The sequence below is a fragment of the Oncorhynchus masou genome, chromosome 15 (genome assembly GCF_036934945.1).
Source record: "Oncorhynchus masou masou isolate Uvic2021 chromosome 15, UVic_Omas_1.1, whole genome shotgun sequence".
Lineage (NCBI taxonomy): Eukaryota > Metazoa > Chordata > Actinopteri > Salmoniformes > Salmonidae > Oncorhynchus > Oncorhynchus masou.
In genome coordinates this window covers 22,359,479-22,379,203 of record NC_088226.1, presented here as the reverse complement: position 1 = coordinate 22,379,203, position 19,725 = coordinate 22,359,479, and the positions used below count along the sequence as shown (strand labels likewise).

The 19,725-nt window shown below is 43.8% G+C and overlaps 1 protein-coding gene across 1 annotated transcript in view; it reads right to left on the bottom strand.

The window, feature by feature from the left end:
* Positions 1-9,370: 9,370 nt before the first annotated feature.
* The window catches only part of LOC135555912 (vesicle-fusing ATPase-like), a 29,613-nt gene continuing 19,258 nt past the window's right edge, over positions 9,371-19,725 (bottom strand). The window contains exons 6-21 of the mRNA XM_064988719.1: positions 19,542-19,649; positions 19,151-19,226; positions 16,378-16,533; positions 15,927-16,126; positions 15,098-15,263; positions 14,845-14,919; positions 14,518-14,705; positions 14,231-14,326; positions 13,921-14,077; positions 13,610-13,743; positions 13,149-13,215; positions 12,824-12,903; positions 12,523-12,657; positions 12,280-12,393; positions 11,991-12,046; positions 9,371-10,489 (exon numbers count right to left, since the gene is read on the bottom strand). Coding sequence (XP_064844791.1) covers positions 10,447-10,489; positions 11,991-12,046; positions 12,280-12,393; positions 12,523-12,657; positions 12,824-12,903; positions 13,149-13,215; positions 13,610-13,743; positions 13,921-14,077; positions 14,231-14,326; positions 14,518-14,705; positions 14,845-14,919; positions 15,098-15,263; positions 15,927-16,126; positions 16,378-16,533; positions 19,151-19,226; positions 19,542-19,649 — 1,851 coding nt within the window. The 3' untranslated portion in view covers positions 9,371-10,446. The remainder of the gene's footprint in view (positions 10,490-11,990; positions 12,047-12,279; positions 12,394-12,522; positions 12,658-12,823; positions 12,904-13,148; positions 13,216-13,609; positions 13,744-13,920; positions 14,078-14,230; positions 14,327-14,517; positions 14,706-14,844; positions 14,920-15,097; positions 15,264-15,926; positions 16,127-16,377; positions 16,534-19,150; positions 19,227-19,541; positions 19,650-19,725) is intronic.

Sequence of the window (19,725 nt, the reverse complement as noted above, 5' to 3'; positions counted from 1 at the left end):
TAGGACAGAGTTCAGAAACCCTGCAGCCGTTTTATTTCAAAATCAAATTATTTCTTGGTAACAATTAAGTACATTACTGTAAAATAACATGTATTAAACTAGTCAACATGAAACAAAAATAGCTTCTTAGCAAAGAGTTTTAGTTTCAAGCAAGAGTTTTGCTAGGACTGTCTTAATTAATTGCCTGGCGATGTCACCAGGGTGGGCCAAAATTCCATCCCACCAAAACAGGCTGCAATTTCAGGTGGCCTTTCCAAACAGCTCTTACACTAAAAGGGTATTATCATAATTTTCACAATTGTGGAAATATATATAAAACACAGGAATATCACGTTTTTGACTGCCTTTAAACAATAGTGTGACAGGGTAGGAAAGAAAGTTGGAAAGTTGGCCAGTGTTTCCAAATAGACCTTTATTAGCAGGGAACATTTTAAAATGGTATAAAATCATGCCCTTACAGTGTACACCTCTCCAGATCAGCGCTTTGTCCCTGAAGGTCATGTGTAGGCTAAACTGTGCTGTGAAAGTTTGGGGTGTTTATTTGTGTCAGTACTTTGTTTAAATTTGACAATATCCAAATGTTTGTTTAATCTCAGTTACGGGTATTGGGAAGAGATTACCTTCACACAAACATTTGGGACAATGTATATTGTACAGTACAACAATTTAAACATTGTAGCAATCGACTGCAGGTTGTTGACAATGCAGTTTTTAAAGTCAATTTCCGATTGAGCCGACATATGCAGCGTGAATGAGACCTCCCTGCGAACACGGGAACATTGCCTTTAAAAACTGCATTGTCGACAACATGCTGTCGGATTGAATCCCGGCCTAGGTCTTGACTTCAACTGTATCCTCTCTTACAAGTTGTCAACGTTGCTGAATGTGGAACTCGTTGGAATGTATGGGTCTTCGGCGCCGACAGAGATGGCCGCTCACTTCGCTTTCCAAGGGAACTATGCAGTATTTTGTTTCTTTTTACGTGTTATTTCTTACATTGGTACCCCAGGTAATCTTAGGTTTCATTACATACAGTCGGGAAGAACTACTGAATATAAGAGCAACGTCAACTCACAATCAGTATGACCAGGAATATGACTTTTGCGAAGCAGATCCTGTGTTCTGCCTTCCACCCAGGACAACGGAATGGATCCCAGCCTGCGACCCAAAACAACGACGTCGTAAAAGAGGCAAATGAAGCGGCCTTCTGGTCAGGCTCCGGAGACGGGCACATCGCGCACCACTCCCTAGCATACTACTCGCTAATGCCCAGTCTCTTGACAACAAGGTTGATGAAATCCGAGCAAAGGTAGCATTCCAGAGAGACATCAGAGACTGTAACGTTCTTTGCTTCATGGAAACATGGCTCACTGGAGAGATGCTAACGGTTTCTTCACCCATAGCTGGTTTCTTCACCCATTGCGCTGACAGAAACAAACATCTTTCTGGTAAGAAGAGGGGCGGGGGGGGGGTATGCCTTATGATTAACGAGACGTGGTGTGATCACAACAACATACAGGAACTCAAGTCCTTCTGTTCACCTGACTTAGAATTCCTCACAATCTAATGTCGACCGCATTATCTACCAAGGGAATTCACTTCGATTATAATCACAGCCGTATATATTCCCCTCCATGCAGACACATCGATGGCCCTGAACAAACTTAATTTGACTCTTTGCAAACTGGAATCCATGCATCCTGAGGCTGCATTCATTGTAGCTGGGGATTTTAACAAGGCTAATCTGAAAACAAGACTCCCTAAATTGTATCAGCATATCGATTGCGCAACCAGGGCTGGTAAAACCTTGGATCATTGCTTTTCTAACTTCCGCGGCGCATATAAGGCACTCCCCGCCCTCCTTTCGGGAAAGCTGACCACGACTCCATTTTGTTGCTCCCTGCCTACAGACAGAAGCTAAAACAAGAAGCTCCCGCCCTCAGGTCTGTTCAACACTGGTCCGACCAATCTGATTCCACGCTTCAAGACTGCTTCGATCACGTGGATTGGGATATGTTCCGCATTGCTTCCAACAACAACATTGACGAATACGCTGATTCGTTGAGCAAGTTCATTAGAAAGTGCATTGACGATGTCGTTCCCATAGCAATAATTAAAACATTCCCAAACCAGAAACCGTGGATTGATGGCAGCATTCGAGTGAAACTGAAAGCACGAACCACTGCTTTTAACCAGGGCAAGGTGACCGGAAACATGACCAAATACAAACAGTGTAGCTATTCCCTCCGCAAGGCAATCAAACAAGCTAAGTATCAGTATAGAGACAAAGTAGAGTCACAATTCAATGGCTCAGACACAAGAGGTATGTGGCATTGTCTACAGTCAATCACGGATTACAAAAAGAAAACCAGCCCCGTCACAGACCAGGATGTCTTGCTCCCAGGCAGACTAAATACATTTTTTGCCCACTTTGAGGACAATACAGTACCACTGACAAGCTGACGTGAGTAAAATATTTAAACGTGTTAAACCCTCGCAAGGCTGCAGGCCCAGACGGCATCCCCAGCTGCGTCCTCAGAGCATGCGCAGACCAGCTAGCTGATGTGTTTACGGACATATTCAATCAATCCTTATCCCAGTCTGCTGTTCCCACATGCTTCAAGAGGGCCACCTTTGTCCCTGTTCCCAAGAAAGCTAAGGTAACTGAGCTAAATGACTACTGCCCCGTAGCACTCACTTCCGTCATCATGAAGTGCTTTGAGAGACTAGTCAAGGACCATATCACCTCCACCCTATCTGTTGTTCTGCCCCTGAACAGGCAGTTAACACAGAACGACAGATTTATACCTCGTTGGCTCGGAGATTTGAACTTGCAACCTTCTGGTTACTAGTCCAACACTCTATCCACTAGGCTACCCTGCCACCCCAATAACCTCACACTCAACGTCAACAAAACAAAGGAGATGATTCTGGACTTCAGGAAACAGCAGAGGGAGCACCCCCCTATCAACATTGATGGGACAATAGTGGAAAGGGTAGTAAGTTTTAAGTTCCTCGGCGTACACATCACGGACAAACTGAATTGGTCCACCCACACAGACAGCATCGTGAAGAAGGCGCAGCAGTGCCTCTTCAACCTCAGGAGGCTGAAGAAATTTGGCTTGTCACCAAAAGCACTCACAATCTTCTACAGATGCACAATCGAGAGCATCCTGTCGGGCTGTATCACCGCCTGGTACGGCAACTGCTCCGCCCATAACTGTAAGGCTCTCCAGAGGGTAGTGAGGTCTGCACAACGCATCACCGGGGGCAAACTATCGGCCCTCCAGGACACCTACACCACCCGATGTCACAGGAAGGCTATGAAGATCATCAAGGACAACAACCGCCCGAGCCACTGCCTGTTCACCCCGCTATCATCCAGAAGGCGAGGTCAGTACAGGTGCATCAAAGCAGGGACCGAGAGACTGAAAAACAGCTTCTATCTCAAGGCCATCAGACTGTTAAACAGCCTCCACTAACATTGAGTGGCTGCTGCCAACACACTGACTCAACTCCAGCCACTTTAATAATGGGAATGGATGGAAATTGATGTAAAATATATCACTAGCCACTTTAAACAATGCTACTTAATATAATGTTTACATACCCTACATTACTTATCTCATATGTATATGTATATACTCTACTCGATACCATCTACTGCATCTTGCCTATGCCGTTCTGTACCATCACTCATTCATGTATCTTTATGTACATATTCTTTATCCCTTTACAATTGTGTGTATAAGGTAGTAGTTTTGGAATTGTTATGTTAGATTACGCGTTGGTTATTACTGCATTGTCAGAACTAGAAGCACAAGCATTTCGCTACACTCGCATTAACATCTGCTAACCATGTGTATGTGACAAATACATTTGATTTGATTTGTTGTGTAGTATGTAGTGAGAGAACTATGAAACATTGAAGAACCTATCACAAATACCCAGTTATTACAAAAACAAATGTCTATAGCATGATTTAGTTGACATACTGCCCAGCTGGAAGGTATGTTCTGAGACCTGGTAGCTGGCAGCAATTAGAGCTGAGAGTCTTTCTGGGTAAGTCTCTAAGAGCTTTCCACACCTTCATTGTACAACATTTGCCCATTATTATTTTCAAAATTCTTCTAGCTCGGTCAAATTGATTGTTGATCATTGTTAGACAACCATTTTCAGGCCTTGTCTCAGATTTTCAAGCAGATTTAAGTCAAAACTGTAACTCGGTCACTCAGGAAAATGCACTGGTTTCTTTGTAAGCAACTCCAGCGTAGAATTGGCTTTGTGTTTAGGTTATTGTCCTAATGAAAGGGGAATTCCTCTCCCAGTGTCTTGTGGAAAGCAGACTGAACCAAGTTTTCCTCTAAGGTTTTACCTGTGCTTAGCTTTATTCAGTTTATTTTTTTATCCTGAAAAACTCCCTAGTCCTTAATGTTAACAAGCATACGCATAACATTATGTAGCTTGAAAATATGGAGAGTGGTACACAGTGTTGTATTGGATTTTCCCTAAACACAACACTTTGTATTTAGGACATAAAGTTAATTTCATTGCCACATTTTTTACAGTATTACTTTAGTGCCTTGTTGCAAACAGGACTCATGTTTTGTAATATTTGTATTCTGTACAGGCTTCCTTCTTTTCACTCTGTCATTTAGGTTAGTATTGTGGAGTAACTACAATGTTGTTGAGCCATCAGTTTTCTCTTATCAATGCCATTAAACCCTGTAACTGTTTTAAAGTCACCATTGGCCTCATGGTGAAATTCCTGAGTGGTTTCCTTCCTCTCCGGCAACTGAGTTAGGAGGGACACCTGTATCTCTGTAGTGACTGGGTGTATTGTTACACCATCCAAAGTGCAATTTATATTTTCACCATGCTCAAATGGATAATCAATGTCTGTTTTTTTACCCTTCTGCCAATAGATGACTTGTTAAACACTATTATTGTGCACAGTTTTATTCTATCCAAATTATTATGTGACTTGTTAAGAAACAAAATGACTCCTGAACTTATTTAGGTTTGCCATAATAAAGGTATTGAATACTTATTGACTCAAGCTTTTATTTTTTTATTAATTTGTAAAAATAAAAAATAAAAAAAATAAAAAGTAATTCCACTTTGACATTATGGGGTATTGTGTGTAGGTCAGTGACACAAAATCTCAATTTAATCCATTTTAAATGCAGGCTGTAACACAACAAAATGTGGAAAAAGTCAAGGTGTGAATACTTTCTGAAGGCACTGTAAAAATATTTTGAAGATAAATACACAACGCAGAGGACGAGGGGTCAATACAGTACTAACAATCAATGGAAATAGTGTTCGGGAATTATTGATCAATGGGTCAGAGACATGGGATGAATTTCAGTCAAGGACTCATAGCTATATGGCAAGTTCTCATTGGTCCAAATTGTTTATACATTGAACCGGAAATAGGATACTTGTTATTTGGCCATTGGCCCAGTTTTATTGCAAGGAATTCTAATTGGTCAACCACAGGCTAGGGCTGGGTTATAAAACTACATCCTGTCCCTTTTTTCTGTGGAGAGAATCACTGGCGAGAATCACTGGCGAGAATCACTGGCGAGAATCACTGGCGAGAATCACTGGCGAGAATCACTGGAGAGAATCACTGGAGAGAATCACTGAGGACATGGAAGAAATTACCATCTACCATCTATTTCCAAGCAGGATTTGTCCCCTTTGAATAAACCTATTTTCCTCCCCTGATTTGCTTTGGGGTCTGTTATTGTAGAGTGACATCAACTGCTAACACTTGGTGCCGTAAACCCAGATGAATTGGTCACGAACAACAACAAGAAAACTCATCAACTGTTTTGATCCAGAAGAAAGAGAGAAGGCTGAGCGCAGCCCAGTTTGGGAGTCAACTCTTAATCTCCTGATTGATGGCATAAGTGCTGAGTGAGTAGACCAATATCATTTTAAAATAAGCAAATCAGGTTAATATTAGTGTGTGCCATGAGTGATGCATATCTGTGCTGTATAAGGTTCAAGTCCTTTGTTCTGTTTGTTAAATCTCTATTATAGGGGTTCAAGTCCTCTATTAAAAGGTCAGAGTCCTTTCTGTGAAACTTTCTTGTTGCATAGAAGTGAGTTGCTAGATGAGTAGCAATTTTTACACGTGTGGGTAATGTAAGCCTTCAACAAGCTTTTGAAGTGAACACAAGTTTTATGGGTCACCAGGCCCTACAGAAACAATTTGTGTTTTATAGATTGAAGTTTTGAGTCCTCAAGGGGTTGTCTTTTGGGGTTAAATAAATATATAAACATATAGATATTTATTATATAACTTTTTAAGTTAATGTAATGCCATTGTTAAGTGAGAGAACCACTCTGGAGAAGGGAGTAACAGCTCCTCCGGATGTGAGCATGAAATAGATTTTAAATTCACTGTCGAGTGGTATAAAGAACTATTTCACTGTAGAGAAGTGTAGACAAGAGATAAAGAAATATTCCATCATTGTTGACAAAGATGGAATATGGAATCTGTCTGATAAACAAAAAGCTTGGGGCAAAATAATGAAACGTCTAACTCGTTGACAAAAACAAGACGGTCTTTAACGGTATTGGCCGAAGTAAGGAAGATGGATGAGAAAATCTGTCTTGATAACCGTGATAGGACATTGCAGTGAGATAAAGATAGTTGGAAAGATCTTGGTGAACAGATAAAATCCTTGAAAGGCAAAATTCAACCATTACAGGAGGCACGGGTGGAAGACTTGACCCTCACCTGTGGACCTTTTGTTCCCCCAATCTACCTTCAGATAATCGGGTTTCAAGCATCTAGTCAGCACTGCCTGGCTTTGAGTCAACAGATACTGATAGCAGTGATGAACGATGTCTTAGGCCAACCATAACACAGGTTGTAAAAGGAAGTAAAGACAAACCTCCACTGACAGTAATCACACACAAATCAGCATCTCCAGAACAGTAGGATGAATGGTCAAAAATGTTGAAACATCCACGAGAAGTGGGTATGAAAACATGAGACCATTTGAAGCGTTATAAGAAGCTCTACAATCTACATCCTTATGATGGGTTCCAGTTATTAGCCTTTGTTTTGAACAACCGTGAACATGGTGTACTTGAAGAAAAGGTTTGTAGAGCTGTGGGTGGTGAAGAGCAAGATGTGGCCGATGGATGGAGAGCCATATATGTTTTCCTTAATTAGGGATAGGGTCGAGTTTCCTGAATTTCTGCCTGACTGATGTGACCAAAGTAAATTGACTGTTACTCAGGCCCAGAAGCCAGGATATGTATATACTTAGTAGTATTGGATAGAAAACACTTTGAAGTTTCTAAAGCTGTTAACATAATTTCTGAGTCTATAACAGAATTGATATGGCAGGTGAAAATACAACCAGAATTTTATTTTTGAGGTCCCAGGCTCTAATTATGGAAACGTATTGTTTCTATGTAAATCTGTCTCCCAGATTGCAATTCCTATGGCCTCCACTAGATGTCAACAGTCTTTATTTAAGGTTTCAAGCTTGTTTTTTGAAAAACGAACAAGTAATTGGAGTTTTGGTGAGAAGAGCACCGGAACAATATCAGTCTTTCAGCGCACGAGGGAGAGGGCATGCACTTACTAATTTTGCTTTCCTATTCAACATACTACTTCCCCTATGAAATATTATAGTTTATTTACATTTTAGAGTACCTGCAAATTAAATAGAAATGTTGTTTGACTTGTTTCGATGAAGTTTAGCGGTAGCTTTTTGTGCTCCTTTGTCTGCATGTTGAACGAGTGGATTACTGAAATCGATGGCGCCAACTAAACAGACTTTTTGGGATATAAAGGATTTTATCTAACAAAACGACCATTCATGTTATAGCTGTGACCCTTGGGATTGCAAACAGAAGAAGATCTTCAAAAGTAAATGATTTATTTAATCGCTATTTGTGATTTTATGAAGCCTGTGCTGGTTGAAAAATATTTTGAAATCGGAGAACGCAGTTAGATTAACAAGAATTGAAGCTTTTAAATTATATAAGATCATGAATTATGTTCATGAATGTTTAATATTTATTTGAATTGCGCACCCTCCAATTTTTTCACCGGATGTTGTCAGCTGGTGTCCCGCTAACGGGACGCCTATCCCTAGGGTTTGACCAATGCAACCACCAATTGGGGAGAGATAACCAAATGTGTTCAAAAACTGAAAGGACCGTTTGTTGAATTTGAAGAAAGTTTTAGAGCAGAGGAGCTTAGACACAGTGGGTTACCCGACATGGAAGATGAAGATGCACTCAATTCCTACAAAAATGGGGCAATCACTCATCAACTGACGCAATCCGTACATGATGATTTGCACACAAAAAAATGTTTGTTTCCACAACTAATGACTGGGAGAGACAAAACTATGGCGACATCATCGACGGGTTGTCACGGCTGGACAGAGACACCAAACAACATAATCAACTCGCTGTTATCAAGAGTTGTGCAGGTTTCCGGGTGAAACCAATAACATTATTCATTCAGCAGAAGAGAAACCTGGTCTATGTCATTATTGCAGGATTTTTCGTTGCCAGTGGGGAATAACTCCCAAGGGGAGACATGACGTACTAACAGGACAGTGGGTGATGGTAAAAAAAAACATGTCACAGACACATTAGGGCCAAAACAGGAAGGTCCTTATCGGGTTTTGCTCATAACGAGGGCAGCAGTAAAGGTCCAGGGAAAAATCACAATGGATACATGTCACTCATTGCAAGGTTGCCCTTTTTGATGACAAAGCAGAGCCTGGAGCATAAAGAACTGATTGATTAGCCAACGGGGGCCAGTCTCGGGTGAAGAGGCATAGTAAGATGATCAGAACCTGATAAGCTTCTATGTTGTACACTTCAGTCATCGTATTAGGGATATCTCGGTGAAAAATCCAATGTTTTCCTGAAAATTGGGACATGCTTACTTATGCTTACTATGTTAAATATCCATTTCTCTTGAAACCAGGACATGTTACTTTCACTTTTTTTGTTTCCTTCCTTACAGGTCATGAGAGTCTACCGTCTGAAGCCGAAGCGATATCCCTTGATCCAAGGACTGTACTTGAAATGGTACAAGATCACCTGTGCAGTGTTCATTAGAGAAGTCCTTTTCAACCAGGTGGAACGGAAGAAGAATTCATCACTACCGACATGGAAGAAATGACCATCTACCATCTACTTCCAAGCAGGATTTGTCCTCTTAGAATAAACCTATTTTCCTCCCCCTGATTTGCTTTGGGGTCTGCGTTATTGAAGAGTGACATCGACTGCTAACAGCACTGTACAGCTGGAGCTGGTTTTGACAATTGACCTTCTTCACACAAACAGCTAAACCAAAAATGGAGACTTAAGAGGTCGGTGTTTTTCTAACCTTGTGTATCTGTGCTTTTATTGCAATAACACATCGGCATGTTGACACACACGGTCAATTCACAGAACATAAAAATAGCTTTTGACATCAAGCACTGTTCACATAAAGCATTAAATGAACAAACGCATCGCAACAACAGACTGGTCAAATTTGGATGAAATTACACACATACTGTACTTGCGCACAGACACAAACACGCTCACTCTTACAGGCATACACAGAAGCAATGTGTGTTCATACACACACAAAATATTGAAATCACAGTCACACATAGAGCTAATTTGAGAAGTAATAAAAGTTTCTTTGTAACATATACCATTTCCAAAAGTGTTGAATTGTTTAACACTGGTCTCGAACACACACAAGGTATCTATATTAGACAGACTACAACCAAGTTATAATCCAACACCACAATCTTCAAGTTTGGAGTCAGATCAACAACAATACTGATATATTACTCAATAATAGTCAATAGAATGATTTGAAATCAGTCATGATATACTGTATCTTATATATACTATGTACAGAAAATAAATAACATAGGGGTGGGGGGGGGGATACATTTACACCCGAAACGACACATCTCACTTCCACCACACTGTCTATGTTATCATCGGAATATTCAAATAGTTGCGATGACTTGCGCTTCATATTAATCTGTGTGTATATAGAATACAGATATCATGTTTTCAAGACTGATATATCTTACTGGTCTGCATAAATATAGATAGCAAGACAGATACGCAGCACTGTAAATACAGGAAGCTAAAACATACATGGCTAAATATACGCACAATGCACAAGACAGCACTTTGCAATCCATATTGCGTTTCATACCGGATAACATATTGGAACAGTACGATTTTCAATAGGTTTCTGTGAGGTGATATGTCGATAAGTGTCGGGTGGATGGATGATGACGCCAGTTGCCTCTGAAACATGCGTGGGTGAGCGGGGGCGTGGCGACTTCTTCTCCCTCTCGGATTGGTTGGATGAGAATGGGTGGCGAACAGAGGACGCCCTACTCTCCTCCTCTTGTCTATTAGTCAGACGCTCCTTCAGCTCTAGTCGAACTTGTAGCTGCGGTCATTGCGGTCGGTGCGTTCACTGGAGAAACAGACGCGTAGAGAGATGACCATAAAACGGATTCAGGTGACAATGATTTACCAGTGTCCCCCCCCACCTTAAACGCATGACATATCGTAAAACCACATTCGACTGTACTACAGCATATGCTCACACAACAACAACAAAATGTCAGAAACAAATGTTGAACAGGACTTAATAATAATAATAATAATAATAATAATAATAATATGCTATAAAACAAGAAGAAAAAAGATATGGTTCACCATTATGGTTAACAGTAATTTTAGCACTGTAATGACCTTTCTAATATACGGTAATTGCATAGAATGTCTATTCAAAATGAAAGCAAAGGCTTCTTCATCTTGTCGGCTAGCTTGAAGCAAAAATAGTTCAGAACTATTCGTAAAGAGTCTGTAGTTCAAAGGGCTTGAGGACTGAGGCTATGCACCCCTAATATGGAACAAGTGGTGTCCGTTGTCAGAGACTATCACAGTAGGGTCAAAGCAGCCCCTGAATGACAATCTGGACAATACGTCATGGTAGGTCATGACATAGGGAGGGAATGATGATAAGGTTGTCGTATGTAATGCTTCTATTGCATAGACATGATTGAGGCACAGGAGTGGCAGGTACAACATGCATAAAATGTCTGGACAGCTGATGTCAGTTTACCTAAACAATTAGCTATCTTTAATGACAAGTGTTAAATCTGTTTCCATAAGCTGACATATTTGACCGCAACTGCATATGCTTGATGTGTCATTGGGTGATAACGTGATCATTGTAATGTAGAATTTGGTCACTCACAGCACAAGTTGGCCAGAGGGTATTTCTTGTAAAGGTAAATAAGACACAGGAACGATCTCAGAAGTGCTTAGCAGGGGCTTCTAGAGCTCTAAAACGTTGGCATCATTGTAATGAAGCTGAATGAGGGAAGCTATTCCCTAAAGCTAGAGGAGGTAGCTAGGGAAGCTAGTTAAATGTCTGGGGAGCTAGCCTCGTAGCTAGCCCCGTAGCTTCTACTGGTGCCCTTACCCTCGGCGACAGCTTAAATTCGGATGTGGTTGGCGTCATCCAACCTGGTGATGACAAGATGAGATCACACCGGTCAACGACTGATACTCTGACTGCATTGGCAGCCAGCGGGCAGGTAAAGTGAGTGTGACAACTTTATTCATACCCCTCTTCAAGAACATAAACAAGCGTGTCACAGTGTTTCATGTTCATAGGATCCCATTTGTGTCGGTGTGTCAGTTAAGTAACACTGATATACTAGTATTACTACTGATATACTAGTAAATCATGTTCTTTTTCAACTTTAGCCTGGTGCCTGTTGTTGTGTATCATTGTCGTAATATTCCCAGAGATAGAAATGGAATAAAGGATACGCAGGAGAGGAAGGCAGGGTTTTAAAGTCAAAGAAAGGAAGCGGTTGGGAGGCCGTGATTGAGTCGCATGCAGGCAGGGTGAGGGTGATTGCGTGGGGCGGGAAAGGGGGGAGGGGCCGGGGAGTACTCACGCCCCCTCGTCTCTAAGAAGCTGCAGGAACTTAGTGACTCTGTACTCCACATCCATCTAGAGGAAGGAAGCAGGAAAACAAAGATTAACACCAGTGCACTACAGAAGAAGAAGACACGCACTTTGACAGTGCATATGTGGCATTATGCAGGCTCTACCGCAGAAAGCCATTTGCGCCACTTCTTGAGGCATGAGACCTTTCTAGCGACCATAGCTACGAGATGACGCTTGTGGTCGACTGTTCTGCAGCTGAACGACGAGGAGGAGGAGGAGCGCTGACTGCCACTGACCTGCAGAGACATTTCGATGAGCATCAGGAGCTTCTTGATGCCAATCCAGACCCTCTTTCCCTTGACGTGCTGGCCGATGGTCACCCGCTCTGCGTCTGTGAAGCTTCCCAGTAGCTGCAATGGATACCACGTCAATGAGTAAACACACGGCACACGGGACAAGACAGCAGCATTAAATACTGAAACTCTTCATCATATGTATATCGTGTGTGTTCACTCGTTTGTTTGCGGGAGTGTGCGTACCTCTAGGGCTTCCACCAGGTGTTCTCCAGTAGAGATGTTGGGGACGTGGATGGTGGTACTGAAGGCGTCCAGCATCTCCATCTCCCGCAGCACCTCCTTACGGCTGGTGGTTCCGATGATCAACAGCTTACGGCCCTGTAGGCAGAGTAAAGCACAGACAGAGTTACACACACGTTACATGCACACGCACACAATTATACACACACACACACACCGGTGTAACTAAACACATTAGCATAACGCAACACCTACATTCAGTAATGCAGCCATGCCCGTGTTGTACTGAACAGTGAACACTCACTTTCGGAGGAGTCTTCTTCAGCAGCACCAGCAGGGCCTGGAGAACCATGTTGGAGAAACGAGGTCCAATGGGGACGTAGTCTAAAAGGAGCGGAGCACAAAGAAATCAGAACTGTACTTCGGAACGGAACCACTAGTGTTGCCGTCGACTCCCTTAGAGTGGAAGAACCGGGCCTTGGCTTTTAGACACAGCGCATTGCTAGGCTGCGGCGCCACTGGAAATTTTTGAAAAGAGAGATACCAGTTTGTTGCTCCACTAGAGACGGATCGGGGAGGCCCGCTAGACTAGGAGGAGGTTTCAGAGGAACGAGGAGGTAGACAATCACCTAGGAGACGCTCAATGTCGTCCACCACCACACAGCTCAGCTGAGACTTGTAGGCGTCCTCGAAGATCTGAGGGAAGGAAGGCAGGGGATACAGAGTTTAAAGACGCAACAGGACTGTATAATAATATCATACAGGAAGTACTGGTAATAATCTCTTTCTTCTGCTCTCAGTTATTATTGTTACGTCAGATTGGAAAAGGGAAGGAGAAGTCGCTAGTAAAGAGAGCGGTGGACCCAGGGATCGAACCCCTAACTCTGTGGGGAAATGCGTGGTCCAGAGTCAGCAGTGCCATATCTAGTCTACCATTCGACCAGATTCTGGCACAGTGGCCATCTCTTTCTATGGGCATGGTGCCAGCTTTACAAAGACATGTGGGTCAAAACACTGAATAAAACTGCAGGAGCATTCAACAGTGTGCAGGTATCCATCTTTCTGTCATGGTGCCAGGATTCACACCCACCTTCTTGATAGCCAGGCACTTGGAGTTTTCGGAGAAACCGATCATCTTGTCCGGGGAACAGATCTTGATGAAGGGGAACTCTGAGCTCTCCGAGATTTGGGCAGCCAGGGCAGTCTTTCCACTGTGAGGGGGTCCTAAGAGGACAGATGGACAAATAAAGACTGTTAGAGAGAGAGTGTGTGTGTGTGGGGGGGGCTGTTATTCAACTGTGTGTGTGCGCTTAAGTGTGTGAGCTCCACCTGCATGTGCCTACGCTCACTTGTGTGTGTGTGTACGTGTGTGTGTGTACGTGTGTGTGTGGTCAGGCCTACCCTCCAGTAGCACGGCCACCAGGGGTGTGCGGTCGCTGTTCTTAGTCTGCTGCACCAGCAGCTCCCCGTCATCCAGCACACAGGTCACCGGGTCGCCCCACTTGATGATGCCGTTCATGATGTAGCTGGCGTAGTCCTCCTGGTTGGAACCAAATGCCTGGGGGAGGAAGAGAGAGAGGAGGATAAAGAGGAAGGGGAGTGGGCAGAACTTTTCAGGATTGGAATGACAGTCTTAAGGGTCAATCTCAAATGACACCCTGTTCACTTTGCCGCCTGTCCTTCGTAAAAATACACATATAGAGATGCCTACTGGTTTAATGTCGTTGTTCAGGGAGCCCATGAAGTCGCTTCTGGTGACCTGCAGCTTCTCGGCTCGCTCTGTGTCCACCTCCACTGTGGCTGTGGCCTGGACACACAGAAAGAATTAGCAGTCTGATCTGACTGTGGTATACAGTAGACTTAAAAGGACAGCGTTAGCCCCTCAAAGCACCTTGCTAAGGGGTGGAGTCTAACCATGTCATGGGTGTTCAAAGGTGCCAATTGGATAGTCTAACCGTATCATGGATGTTCATGTTTGTTGATTGGCTGGACTCTAACCTTAATGTGGCGGTTCATGGCTGTTGATTGGGCAGCTCTGACCAGCCCTTCCAGTTCAGCACCACTGTAGTTCTTGGTTCCGGCAGCCAGCTCCTTCACGTCGACATCAGGAGCCAGCAGGCCGAAGTCACGCATCTTATTAGTGTGAATGTTGAGAATCTGAACACGCCCCTTCTCATCCGGAAGACCTGAGAGGGAGGGAGGGAGGGAAGAAAGGTAAAAATGCATTCAGGGAGGGAGAAAGGTCACTACAATAACACAATAAAGGGTGGCGGAACACATGAAAAGAAACAGGCCAGGAGATAAGAGAACATGTGGGATTCTTACCAATCTCCATCTTGACCTCAAACCTGCCAGGCCTCATCAGGGCATCATCTATCAGGTCAGGCCTGTTGGTCATCCCTGTGGGGAAGAGAATGAGAGAAAGGGGGATGCAAAGTTAAAGATGGAGTTACTAGTTAAACCAGAGTCTTGCATTCATCTCTAGTGCTATGTGAGGCTTAGGGTAAGATTGGTATCTATACCTCAAATCTAACCATCTATGACCAGTATGTTATAGAAGAGTGTACCTACTACCTACCTATGACCAAGATGTTGTTGAGCTGCTCTACTCCGTCTATCTTGGACAGCAGCTGGTTGACCACCGTGTCGTGGACTCCTGTACTGCCCTGCCCAGTACCTCTCTGCTTACAGATGGCATCCAGCTCATCAAAGATGATTATGTGCAGACCACTGTTAGCACCCAGCTAGGACGAGAGGAGAGAGGGGTGAGTAGGAATAGAGGATGAAGAGAAAGAGAGGGAGTCAGTCATGCATGTACGTATAACATTTGTTTGTGATCTTATCCTCTTGGATGGATTTAAAAAGCAACAACATTTTTACCCCTTTTTCTCCTCAATTTTGTGATATTCAATTTGGTAGTTACAATCTTGTCCCATCGCTGCAACTTCCGTAAGGACTCGGGAGGGACGAAGGTCGAGAGCCATGCATCCTCCAAAACACGACCCTGCCAAGCAGCACTGCTTCTTGACACACTGCTTGCTTAACCAGTAAGCCAGCCGCACCAATGTATCGGAGGAAACACTGTACAACTGGTGACCGAGGTCAGCTTGCAGGCGCTAAGCCTGTCACAAGGAGTCGCTAGAGCACGATGGGACAAGGACATCCTGGCCTGCCAAACCCTCCCCTAACCCGGACGGCGCTGGGCCAACTGTGCACCGCCTCATCGGTCTCCCAGTCACAGCCAGCTGTGACACAGCCTGGGATCAAACCCGGGTCTGTAGTGACGCCTCGAGCACTGCGATGCAGTGCCTTAGACAGCTGCACCACTCAGGAGGCCGTGGAGGGATTTTTTTAGTTCGATTAATGTCTTCTGGTCATCAAAAAATAGATGGTGGTTGGCCACTCACCCTCTTCTGCTCCTCTTCTGCATCTGCGAAGAGCTTGCGGATGTTGGCCTCAGACTCTCCAACAAACTTGTTGAGGATCTCAGGGCCGTTGACGATCTTGGGCTCGCGGGAGTTGAGCATCTTGCCAATCTGCCTGGCCATCAGAGTCTTTCCACAACCAGGAGGCCCGAAGAGAAGGATTCCCTTCACGTGCTTACAACCTGGGGGGCAATGGAACAACGACTGTCTATAGACCTCTGAATATTTGAAATCACAACATGCTCCAGTTGTGTACACAGACAATTTAGTTTGTGACAAATTATCACTAGGAGGCACCGAGAGGCGCAATGTTGCACATGCAATGCGGCAAATTGTTCTGCCAATACCGCGGCTCGACCGTACTTTTTTTGTGCCCGCCACTGTAGGTAGTACCCGCACGATCTAACGAAGACCAAGGAGTGGGGAGCCTTACCCATCTGTTCCACGATGTCAGGAGGGAAGACACGAGAGGCGAAGGCTCGGCGGAAGATGTCGGAGAACTCCTTGTCCAGACCACCAATGCCCATGCGCTCAAAGTTCCAGTCCGGGTTGATGATGGACTGACGCTGCTCTTTGGTCTTGGCCTTGCCTGGTGGGCAGAGAGGAATCAAACACAACTTCCTTTGAAATGCATTAAAAACATACTCAATTCGACTTTACAATGAAAAAAGTGTAACAATGGATAAAGACGGGTTCATTTTCCCATGGTTGAAGAATTTGATCAATCTTGGTCGACTTCGTCTAAAACAAATCAAAAAATCGAAATCAAAGTTTATTAATTGCGTAGACAAATTTGTAGATGTTATAGCAGGTGCAGGTAAATGCTCGGGTTACTAGCTCCAACAGTGCAGTAGTATCCAGCAATGACAATGAAAAAAGGAACAACACACATAATCCAGAGAAATAAAGAAATATCAGAAAGAGCAAAGTCAGAGACCGGAATATATATGAATGGACATAGTGTGTACAGCAGTAGTTATATAGAATGAGACATGACTACAATACAGTATATAGATATAAAGTGGGTAAAACAGTATGTGAACATTACTAAAGGGATCAGTGTCCAATGACTATCTAGTGTATGTATATAGGGCGGCAGCCTCTAAGGTGCAGAGTAGGGTACCGGGTGGTAGTTGGCTAGAACAGTGACTAAGGCTAGTGGTGACTGATAAACAGGCTGATGGCCTAGAGATAGGAGCTGTTTCTCAGTCTCTCGGTCCCAAATTTGATGTTGCTGTACTGTCTCCGCCTTCTAGATGGTAGCGAGGTGAACAAGCCATGGCTAGGGTGGCTGGCCTCCAGGTGCTGTAGATGTCCAGGCGGTGATACAGCCTGACAGGATGCTCTCAATGGTGCATCTAGAGGGATTTGAGAGGGTCTTTGCTCTTTGGTCTTTACAGCTCTTCCCTGTAGGCTGTCTCATTGTTGTTGGTAATCAGGCCCACCAATGTTGTGTCATCATGAGATTTGATGACTGGGTTGGAGACGTGTGTGGCCATGCAGTAATGGGTGAACAGGGAGTACAGGAGGGGCTGAGCATGCACGCCTGTTGGGACCCCGTGTTGAGGATGGCAGCGTGGCAGAGGTGTTGTTGCCTACCTTCACCATTTGGGGTCGGTCCCTTCAGGAAGTCCAGGACCCGGTTGCACAGGGAGAAACACGGCTGTAACCTTAATGATGAGCTTGTAGGGCCCTACGGTGTTGAAGGCTGAGTTGTAGTTGATGAACAGCATCATTACATAGGTATCTCTCTTGTCCAGGTGAGATAGGGCAGTGTGCAGTGCAATGCAATGGTGATTACATTGTCCGTGGATCTGTTGCGGCGATATGTGAATTATAGTGATTCTAGGGTGTTGGGTAAGGTGGCGGTGATATATGGTCCTTAACTAGCCTCTCAAAGTAATTTAGTTCAGTTACCTTCGCTTTCTTGGGTACAGAGGTGCCCGCATCGGCAGCTCAATGTTGTTTTCCTCCAAACGGGCGAAGAAGGTGTTTATCTCATCCGGGAGTCAGGTTTCGGTGTCCCTTCATAATCCATGATTGTCTGGAGTCCCTGACACATTTGTCTCGTGTCTGAGCCTTTGAATTGCTATGTGGCTGTACTATTGTTTTGCCTCGGTGATTGCTTTACGGAGGTAGTAGTTGGTCTGTTTGTACACGTCCATGTTCCATGTTAAAAGAGGTGGTTCACGCTTTCAGTTTTGCAAGAATACTTTCACCTATCCACGTTTTTGGGATAAGTTCTAAACGGAACAGTAGGAACAACATCCTCTATGCACTTCCTGATGAACCCCGTCACCGAGTCAGTGTATACATTGTATTATATTCTCAGAGGCGACCCGGAACATTTCAGAGTCCGCATGATCAAAACAATCTTGAAGCATAGATTCCGATTGGTCAGACCAATGTTGAACAGTCCTTACCTTGGGAAGCTTCCTATTTAGGTTCCTGCCGATAGGTGGGGAGGAGCAGAATGGAGTTGTGATCTGATTGGCCGAAGGGAGGGCAGGGGAGGGCCTTCTAGCCATCCCAGAAGGGAGAGTAGCAATGATCCAGGGGTCGGTGTTGTGTTTGAGGCACAGATGTGTCGATAGAATTTCAGAAGCGTTTTCCTCAGATTTCCTTTATTAAAGTCCCCTACTACAATAAATGGATATGTTTTTTCCAGTTTGTACATAGTCCAGTGTAATTCAATGTAGTTAATGGTGCAGAAGATGGGCTGTGTCATGGACACAGAGAGTGTTATCAGCGCATTCGGTAAGTATTCAGACCGCTTGACTTTTTCCACATTTTGTTACGTTACAGCCTTATTCTAAAATTGATTACATCGTTTTTCCCCCTCATCAATCTACACACAATACACCATAATGACAAAGCAAAAACAGGTTTTTAGAAGTGTGCAAATTTACTCAAAATAAAAAAGTGAAATATCACATACAGTTGAAGTCGGAAGTTAACGTACACTTAGGTTGGAGTCAGTCAAACGTGTTTTTCAACGACTCCACACGTTTCTAGTTAACAAACTAAAGTTTTGGCAAGTCGGTTAGGACATCTTAGTTTTGAAGTCTTCACTATTATTCTACAATGTAGAAAATAGTACAAATAAAGAAAAACCCTTGAATGAGTAGGTGAGTACAAACTTTTGACTGGTACTGTAGCTCCTACATAATCTACCTGTATTCTCTATGTACTCCTCTGTAACTTACCAACTAACGTGAGGGAGGAGCTCTCTGCTTTCTCGAAAACCACCTGGCTGTTCCCCACCAGCAAGCCAATGTCAATCTAAGTGAAACAGGAATTGTTGGAATTATTACCAACTACTGGTTATTACAAATAACTGTTCCAAATAAACTCATACAATTCTGCAGAGTTCCTTTTAGACTTCGACCAGCTCCCTAGCAGCACGTTCCCTCGTCAAATAGAGACCCCGTTCGAAATGAAGGGGCAGGTGAAAGCAAGGGCTCCACCCCTTGGCGTTCACCTGTCCAGTCATTTCTAATCATGGATTACTTCAAGGAAGGGGGTTAATTCCGACGGGGGCCCATATCATGAAGGGTTGAGTTGTTACAGCAGTAGGTCAATGGTAACTCTGGGTACCTTCTGCTTCTTGCCTGATGCTGGCTCTCCCTTGAGGATGCTGGCGTCCATTGCCTCAAGGTCTTTGATCACCAGCCCAAAGAGCTTGTCGCAGAAACTAAACACCATCTGTGGGGGACAGGGGAGGGGGGGGGACAGGAAGAATGATAGATGAAAGGAAGAGAGAGGATGAGAGGAGAGAGGA